Source organism: Raphanus sativus, unplaced genomic scaffold (genome assembly GCF_000801105.2).
Source record: "Raphanus sativus cultivar WK10039 unplaced genomic scaffold, ASM80110v3 Scaffold3329, whole genome shotgun sequence".
Classification (NCBI taxonomy): Eukaryota; Viridiplantae; Streptophyta; class Magnoliopsida; order Brassicales; family Brassicaceae; genus Raphanus; species Raphanus sativus.
Genome location: NW_026618635.1, coordinates 1,858 through 11,391, shown reverse-complemented (window position 1 = coordinate 11,391; position 9,534 = coordinate 1,858). Strand labels below are relative to the sequence as shown.

General features: G+C 37.2%; 2 protein-coding genes across 2 annotated transcripts; both read left to right on the top strand.

The window, feature by feature from the left end:
* The first annotated feature begins 636 nt into the window (after nucleotides 1–636).
* On the top strand, nucleotides 637–6,151 carry LOC108837024 (presequence protease 1, chloroplastic/mitochondrial). Its single transcript, XM_057001172.1, has 18 exons — nucleotides 637–1,015; nucleotides 1,159–1,333; nucleotides 1,457–1,631; nucleotides 1,744–1,876; nucleotides 2,004–2,074; nucleotides 2,190–2,273; nucleotides 2,390–2,480; nucleotides 2,561–3,246; nucleotides 3,319–3,537; nucleotides 3,613–3,740; nucleotides 3,874–4,063; nucleotides 4,515–4,598; nucleotides 4,673–4,770; nucleotides 4,860–5,124; nucleotides 5,190–5,352; nucleotides 5,453–5,633; nucleotides 5,716–5,787; nucleotides 5,872–6,151. Exons 1-18 carry the CDS (start codon nucleotides 736–738, stop codon nucleotides 6,011–6,013), a joined length of 3,237 nt encoding a protein of 1,078 aa, XP_056857152.1. The 5' UTR covers nucleotides 637–735; the 3' UTR covers nucleotides 6,014–6,151.
* A 1,333-nt stretch (nucleotides 6,152–7,484) lies between these two features.
* Nucleotides 7,485–9,092, top strand: LOC130506512 (adenylate isopentenyltransferase 8, chloroplastic-like). The gene is made up of 2 exons (XM_057001171.1): nucleotides 7,485–8,041; nucleotides 8,624–9,092. The coding sequence occupies exons 1-2, from the start codon at nucleotides 7,530–7,532 to the stop codon at nucleotides 9,090–9,092; spliced, it is 981 nt and encodes a 326-aa protein (XP_056857151.1). The 5' UTR covers nucleotides 7,485–7,529.
* The last annotated feature ends 442 nt before the right edge of the window (nucleotides 9,093–9,534 follow it).

Below are 9,534 nucleotides of genomic sequence, written 5' to 3'. Positions count from 1 at the left end.
ACTGTTTCATGGGTTTCTAGATTTATTACTTGTTTTTTACAGAACACGAGAAGGCTTAAAAATATGGGAGGATGCAAAACATTATTTAGTGCAAGTTGAAAACTCTACTGGTTCTGCTACTTCCTGGGCCTCGATTTCTCAGTTTGATTGATCCACGCTATTGGGTCGTCCTTAGACATGGCCTTATGAACTTCTTACAAGCTTAACTTTCAGCCCATAACCATAACTTTTTTTTTTTTTTGAAACTAAATAACCATAACTTTCATAAACTTTTTCTCCAAAGTTTTTTTTTGTTATTCTGAATAAATTGTGATTTGGTTTTAAATTCGATCAATAATTATTTATGAAAATCAACAAGATAGTGAGTGTTATATATCTCATTTTACTCTGTGAACTAATCAGATAAAGTATAAAAAAGAAACACAGTTGATCAAAAAAAAAAAAAGAAACACCAAGAAAAAATTTAAGATATTTTCTGGTCAATACGAGAACCACGTTTCGTTTCTTGCAAATCAGAACTTCTTTTGTGTCTTCAGATCTTTTTTCTGGTCGTTAATTAAAAAGAATCCGAAAATATGACATTTAAATTATTTTCTAAAAATATTAGTTTTATAAGTAAAAAAATGGTGTGTTCTACAAGAAATGATAACCTTTTTTCCTAGGAGCATATCCTTTTTATTAAGCTCCGACAGTATCAGTCTCCGCCGGTGAAATAATTTTTTTTTTCCGGTAGCCATGCTTCGAACTGTCTCTTGCTCCGCTTCTCTCACCTCAGCCTCTCCCTTCTTTCGCCAGTTCCGTCTCTCTTACTCGTCTCTGTCACCGTCTACTAGCAGCGCTCTCCGTGTCCCCGGTCGCAACCTTCGCCGTGTTTCCTCTCCTCCATCCGCCGGAAGACGTGTCTTCCTCCGCCGTGGGCTGAGGGTTCCCTCCGCCGCAGATCGCGGTGTCAATAGGCAGCTCTCTCGCCTCTCCGTTCGCGCCGTCGCCACACAACCCGCACCATCTTATCCTGGTAAAGTTTCTCCCTTTATGCTCATTTCAACACTTAAACCCTTTCCTTACAGAACATTTGGAGTTGTCTTCTGTGTTTTGTCTCACTTGTGAAAGTAAAGGTGTATGCTTTTAATCTTTTTTTGTGTGTTCGTTGGCACTCAGATGTAGGCCAAGATGAGGCTGAGAAGCTTGGATTTGAGAAAGTCTCTGAAGAGTTTATCTCAGAGTGTAAATCAAAGGCGACTCTCTTCAGACACAAGAAAACTGGCTGCGAGGTGATGTCTGTGTCTAATGAGGACGAGAACAAGGTGTTTGGAATTGTTCTAAGGACTCCTCCGTAAGTTTCCTACACAAAATTTTGTGCCTTTCTTTTTAATATAGGTGACTTGAGTACACCTTCCCTTGTCAAAGTGCTCTTAAGTTAGGGATTATTAATCATAGTTTTGTTGTTAATTTGCAGGAAGGATTCAACTGGCATTCCGCACATACTGGAACACAGCGTTCTGTGTGGGTCTAGAAAGTACCCTCTCAAAGAGCCATTTGTTGAACTGCTTAAGGGAAGTTTGCATACTTTTCTTAATGCATTCACGTATCCTGATAGGACCTGTTACCCTGTTGCTTCCACAAACACAAAGGTAGTACAGTGTGTAAAGTATAAACTACTTCTTTTGTTCTCTATAAGGAGCTCAGTTTCTTTCTTTTTTTTTTTGTTTATGTATGATCATGTTTTATCACTGTGTATTGTAGGATTTTTACAATCTTGTGGATGTATATTTGGATGCTGTCTTCTTCCCCAAGTGTGTGGATGACGTTCACACTTTTCAGCAAGAGGGATGGCACTATGAGCTTAATGATCCCTCTGAAGACATATCTTACAAAGGTTTTATTTACAAAAAGGATGCCATTTTAGATATTTTTCTCACCTACTCTGTCTTAGTAACGATGTTATCTCTTTGTTTATCTACTACTTCATATACACACTCATCGCTGTTGGTGCTTCATTTCAGGTGTTGTCTTTAATGAGATGAAAGGTGTCTATTCACAGCCTGATAATATCTTAGGGAGAATTGCTCAACAGGCAAGTTTTGGGTTCTGTTTACTGTAACTGACAGTTTCTGGAGATCTCTTTTAAGGGTAAAACTTTTTGAAGGTTTTATAGTGGTTCTTATGAATGCTGTTTTCACTGTGATTAGGCCATATCTCCAGATAATACATATGGTGTTGACAGTGGAGGTGATCCAAAAGATATCCCTAAGCTGACCTTCGAGGAATTCAAGGTTTGTTAAAAAAATCAAATTAGTATACTAGTTGTTAGAGTAGCATGATGTTTATGTGTATATAACTTCTGATGCATATTCTACATTATATTTCTTCTTTATGGGAAAAATTTTAGGACTTCCACCGTAAGTATTATCACCCAAGCAATGCCAGAATCTGGTTCTATGGAGATGATGATCCACTCCAACGCCTTCATATCTTGAGTGGTAAAGATCTATATCTCCTTTTAATCTCATTAGAACTAGTTCCTCTTAAATGATCTTCTCTGCCTTTCTTATACGTGCAGAATACTTGGACATGTTCGAAGCAAGTCCATCTCGAGATACTTCAAAGATCGAACCTCAAAAGCTATTCTCTGCTCCTATCAGAATAGTCGAGAAGTATCCTGCTGGTCGAGACGGTGACCTTAAGAAGAAGAACATGGTGTGCATCAACTGGCTATTGTCTGAGAAGCCCTTGGACTTGGAGACTCAGCTCGCACTCGGGTTCTTGGATCATCTCATGCTGGGAACTCCTGCTTCGCCGCTAAGAAAAATCTTATTGGAGAGCGGTTTGGGAGAAGCTCTCGTCAGTAGTGGGATGTCGGACGAGCTTCTGCAGCCCCAGTTCAGCGTTGGTATGAAAGGTGTGTCTGAGGATAATGTTCAAAAGGTTGAAGAGCTGATCATCGCTACGCTGCAGAAGTTGGCAGAAGAAGGGTTTGAAAACGAGGCTGTGGAGGCGTCTATGAATACTATTGAATTCTCTCTGAGGGAAAACAATACAGGATCGTTCCCTCGTGGTTTATCACTTATGCTTCAGTCTATTGCGAAATGGATATACGATATGGATCCTTTTGAGCCATTGAAGTATACAGAACCATTGAAAGCCCTGAAAGCCAGGATAGCTGAGGAGGGTTCCAAGGCTGTCTTTTCCCCAGTGATAGAGCAGTTTATTTTGAACAACTCTCATCGTGTGACCATAGAGATGCAGGTGAGTTTCTCATTGCTATCTAATAGTAATTCTCTTTAGTTTTTTTTTTGTGCTAACATTTAGTTATGGCAGCCTGATCCTGAGAAAGCTTCTCAAGAGGAAGCGGAAGAGAAAAGCATCCTGGAAAAAGTTAAAGCAGGTATGACAGAAGAAGATCTTGCAGAGCTAGCGCGTGCGACAGAGGAGCTGAGATTGAAACAAGAGACCCCTGACCCTCCTGAAGCACTAAGATGCGTCCCGAGTTTGAACTTGAGTGACATCCCAAAAGAACCTACTTATGTTCCCACTGAGGTAAAATCAGTTTGGCTAAGCCTTTTTTGCTTTTTGTTGAATTTTGACTGATGTGAAAGTTTTGAATAATAATAGGTTGGAGATATTAATGGTGTGAAGGTTTTGAGGCATGACCTTTTCACAAATGATATTGTCTACGCTGAAGTAGTGTTTGATACGGGTTCGCTGAAACATGAGCTTCTTCCACTTGTACCACTTTTCTGGTATATGATTTAAGCTTTCTTGTGATTGATACTCAAAAGTTTTTTTTAAAGCATAGAATGTACTCTCTCAAGTACTTTGGTAATGTTTTGCTTTGTATCTGATAGAATTTTTTTATGTTATTTTTGTTGACAGTCAATCACTAATGGAGATGGGCACAAAAGATTTGAGCTTTGTGCAACTTAATCAGATGATTGGAAGGAAAACGGGAGGAATATCAGTTTATCCCCTTACCTCGTCTGTGAGGGGCAAGGATGAACCGTGCAGCAAAATTATTGTACGTGGAAAATCGATGGCTGGACGTGCTGAAGACCTGTTTAACCTGGTACTTTTTGTCTTTTTCACGTCCTTTACTTTCTGTTGCATGACCCCCTTGTGCAGTTGCTAAATTTAGATTAGTCTTGTCTCTTTATTTCTCCTTATTTCCAAATGCATAAGCTGCCTCACTTATCTCTTTGCATGCGGTGTACTGTTTTTGTTTTTCTATGTCCTGTCCTCACTATGAGTACTGGATTATGGATACACAACGACTCTGTCAGGAAAGCTGGTTCTTGTCTGCTCAGATATCATATAATGCAGTCTTGAGATTGAACGGATAGCAGCAATAGGGTGATAGATGAACTTTGTGAATTTATAAATGCCTTTCTTGAATCAGAATCATGATCCAACGATAGACATTAGTCAACAACACTCATATGCAAGTCCCATGTTAATCTATATTTTTCTGTCGAAATTACTGGTTGGTACTTAGATTCATTGCTTTTATCTTGCTGCAGATGAATTGCTTGTTGCAAGAGGTTCAGTTCACAGATCAGCCGCGGTTTAAACAGTTTGTCTCTCAAAGCATAGCACGGATGGAGGTAAAGTAGTAAAAATTTCTTTCTTACTTGAAAGTAGATAATAAATAGTAAACATCATTTCTCATTCAATGCAGAACCGATTGAGAGGAAGTGGCCACGGAGTTGCTGCGGCGAGGATGGATGCAATGTTGAACATTGCTGGATGGATGTCTGAACAGATGGGTGGTCTCAGGTTTTATATCCTCTTCTCTTTTTATTGTTGATCTTTACTGAGAGAATGAGCTTTTAGTATTGATTTTTTCTCAATCTCTCTGTTGTTAGCTATCTTGAATTCTTACGCACCCTTGAAAAGAAAGTGGATGAAGACTGGGAAGGGATATCATCTTCCCTTGAGGAGATCAGGAGATCTCTCCTCGCCAAGAATGGCTGCATAGTTAACATGACTGCAGATGGCAAGTCTCTCACAAACATCGAAAAATCTCTCGAGAAGTTCCTAGATTTACTCCCTGAAAACCCATCCGGTGGCCTCGTCACTTGGGATGGTAGACTTCCTCTGAGAAACGAAGCCATTGTGATACCAACCCAGGTACCAATATGTTTGTGTTTAGAGTTTTTTCGAACTTGCTTTCATACTCTCTTCTCTCTTTGTAGGTAAACTATGTTGGCAAAGCTGGTAACATATACAGCACAGGGTATGAGCTTGATGGCAGTGCATATGTTATCTCAAAGCATATTAGTACTACTTGGTTATGGGATCGTGTTCGTGTAAGTGGTGGTGCATATGGAGGTTTCTGTGATTTCGATTCGCATTCAGGTAAAAATAAAATTAAAAAAAAACTGCTTTTACTTTTTGTTCTAACAACAATGTTGGATCTTAAAGTAGTCGTAACAACATATTTGTTTTTTTATTTCAGGAGTGTTCTCGTTCTTATCGTACCGTGATCCAAACTTGTTGAAGACACTTGACATATATGATGGAACTGGAGATTTCCTGCGTGGTCTTGATATGGATCAAGAGACGCTCACTAAAGCTATCATTGGAACCATTGGTGATGTTGATTCATACCAGTTACCTGATGCCAAAGGTTATAGCAGGTAAGTGAGTTTATTTTTGGCAGCTATTTGTGTGAATCATTACGGATTGTGAAATATAAATGTTAAAATCTCTTTCGACCAGTTTGATGAGGCATTTACTTGGAGTAACCGATGAAGAACGGCAAAGAAAGCGTGAGGAGATATTAACAACAAGGTTAAGTAACAGACATTCTCAATTAATGTGTAATTAAGAGTTTTGATTTGGTTTTAATCATTTTTTTTGGTTTGTGTTCCACAGTTTGAAGGACTTCAAGGATTTCGCAGAGGCAATAGATGTGGTTAGAGACAAAGGTGTATCGGTGGCTGTGGCATCTGCAGAAGACATTGATGCTGCTAACAATGCACGCTCCAACTTTTTCGAGGTCAAGAAAGCTCTCTAAAGTGAGAAGTTCCTCACTAATAAGACTGAGAATCTCATTACATTTTTGTCTTGATTTCTCTACTGGAGTGAATGTCTTTGGCAAAGCTTAAATATTAAATGAGTTTTCACAGTAATAGAAGCATTTATTTCGCTTTTACTTGCTCGTTTTCTCCCTGTCCAAACTTAGCTATGTGATAAAATCTTATTACAGTTTATGAAATTCAACGTGGCATTGGGCACAAATACTCGTTACTTGCCTTAATCCATCGATTTTTCAAGTATTTGTTGTTGTCAAGGCATGTATGTATCAAGTCGTTAAATTTTGCTACTTGCAAACACAAGGCAAATAACAACTATCCAAAAAAAATTAGCGACCAGCCTTGATTATATTTGTTACTTGTTTTTTCGATCCCTTTGTTATAAGAAGTAAACAATACTTTCATATCAAAAATATATGTATTTTGTTCTTTTTTCTTTTTTATATTAGGTGTAAATATTTTATTTGAAGTAACTCTCGTGTTTTTACAAGTCGAATAAACAAAATAAACTTTTATAATCTTCTTTGATATAAGTATTTGTAAATATCAAGTAATTCATAAGTATTTGTAAATAGCAAGTATTCGAAGAAGGTAAATAACTTGCAAGTAACATATTTTTGAATAAGTACTCGTGATAACAAGTATCCGTTTTTAAAAAGTTAAGTACGATTCCAAAAATTCATTACTCATTTAAGACAAGTCAAGTATCAAGACTAAAAAAGTAGAAATGTAGATTTGATTTATGGTGTGACTGGTAGCAGCAAACGCAGCTTTAGAAATAAAAATAAAATAAAAAAGCAAGATGTAGATAAACACATAGGATTTTTTTTGTTTTTTTAACATGTTTTCTATTTATTTTTGAGATAATTTTTAATAATAATTTATAATCAATTAAATAATAAATTATTCATTAAAGATATCAAAACTTTAATCAGTGTAACTAAAACTGTATGAAAATTAATGACTAAATCTAAAATTATAGAGAAGATGAAATAAACAAATTTATTTCTCGAATAATAGTTTAAATAATTATTCGTTACAGATACCAAAATTTTAATCAGTCAAATGAAAACTGTTTATAAATGACAAATAATCAAATTCAATATAAGAGTATTCTCAGACATCAAAAACTTATTCAAAAAGTTGAAAATCTTCCAAATTAAAAAACGGCAAAATGTACTACCTGATCTTTGCCTATTTTAATAAGATGACGTAGCAGTAATTAACTCCACCTCATTAGTTCGATTAAGGCATAAAATTTTAAAAAGCAATTGTGGTAACAAAATCAAATTGATGCATGAATGATTACAAAAACAATATGAATCCAAATCCACACATACCAGTTCAAAGCATACAAATCTTCCAGTATTATAACTGATTATAAACTTGCAACTTTTGAATTATTCTTTTGTTTTGTTTAGTCTATAAAAGCCTTCCACAGTTAATGGAGTCAGTCATAAGCAGATCTTAGACAGAGCTTAGTAGATTACAGAAAACATGCAAGGACTTACTTCAACGTTCGTCTCTCGCTCCCTCGTCCCGACCACTTACACGCGACCTCGAGTACTACGACCAAAGTCAATAGTTCCCATGACCGTTTGCATGGACCAATCACGCAAGGAGAAAGTGGTTGTCATACTGGGAGCGACGGGGACAGGCAAGTCACGCCTCTCAGTCGACCTAGCAACTCGTTTCTCGGGCGAGATCATCAACTCTGACAAAATCCAATTCTACAACGGACTGGAGATCGCCACTAATCAAATCCCTATCCCTGAGCGGCGCGGAGTCCCTCACCATCTACTCGGCGAGCTTCCTGTAGATGACAGCGAACTAACTGCCTCGGAGTTCCGCTCTGTGGCGTCACGGTCTATCTCTGAGATAGCCTCTCGTGGGAAGCTCCCGATAATAGCAGGAGGATCTAACTCCTTCGTACATGCCCTCCTTGCAGAACGTTTTGACCCCAAAACCAATCCGTTCTCTTCTAAGCCGTCCATTTCTTCTGAGCTGAGGTATGATATATTCATATATAGTATTATCGCCCTTTCCCAATAGACATTGATTTACAAATCTAAACCGGTGAAACGGAATCAACATAAAACACACAAATAAGTCGTCTTAAAGTTATGCACATAGATTAAGAAAATCATTAATTTTTTATATTTTCTAAACAAAAACATCATTAATTATTTATCTAACCACAAATTAACCAATAACAAAAATAGAAGATATATTTTTATTGGTCATACAACATTGAATGCTAATAAATTTTACATAGAAAACCAAAAACGTCATATAATTTGGAACAAAAAAAATTCTCTAAAACGATTTATATTAAAAACGAAAGAAGTATAGAAATAGAATTATCGCCTTATAACGTCTTAAATCATTGTGTATTTATTTACAATAAATGTTAAAACCCAAATGGAAGGAGAATCTTCTGTTTAAATGTAAATTTACGTTAGCATTTAATAAATATTTTTATGAAAACATACAAAATGTTTAATCTTATTCAAATTGTGATTAATCTCACATGTTAGTATGTTACCTAGATAATATGTAAAACGTTGTCCAAATCTTGCTTTGATCAAAAGGTACGATTGCTGCTTCCTCTGGGTGGATGTCTCGGTGTCTGTTCTGTACCACTACCTCTCAAAGCGTGTCGACCAGATGATGGAATCGGGAATGTTCGAGGAGCTCGCAAGCTTCTACAATCCTAGAAAGTCCCCGTCAACGGTCCGAACCGGGATTCACAAGTCTATAGGAGTACCGGAGTTCGACCGGTACTTCGGAGTTTATCCGCCTGAGAGAAACGACAATGTGTGCGAGTGGGACCAGGCGAGAAAGGCGGCGTACGAGAAAGCAGTGCATGAGATCAAAGACAACACGTGGCAGCTTGCCAAGAAGCAGATAGAGAGGATCATGATGCTAAGGAGCAGCGGTTGGGACATTCAGAGGTTGGATGCTACTGAATCGTTAAGGGCATCGTCAAGAGAGATTTGGGAGAAGAACGTTTTGAAGGAAAGCGTCAAGAATGTGAAATGCTTCTTGCTTAAAGACTAAAGGATGTATATATATATATATATATAATCCAGAAAACAATGTGTATGCTCCAGCTACATTTTAAGTCTCTTTTTTTTTTTGAATAAATAAGTCTCTTTTATGCATCATAAGTAGCTTAAATGTACGGATACTTAACGGTAATATATTTTCACACACATCAATGAAATTATATCATTGCAATTTTGCATACTATACTGGCTTAGTTCATGAGACTACTGTATATGGGTGTTAAACTATATCCTTCTTTAACGTTCATAGAAGTCCTCTTACTGTGCTAACTTTATGTAATATATCCTAACAAAAACCGCCAGGGGACTTCTTCGGGTCTCACTCTCCGACGTCATTTGAGATTATCGTCAGAATTGAGTTTTGTTTTGACTGAGGGGATTCATGAGAAGATCACCTTTTCTGATAAATGGGAGAAACTTTAGGTAAGGCGGAA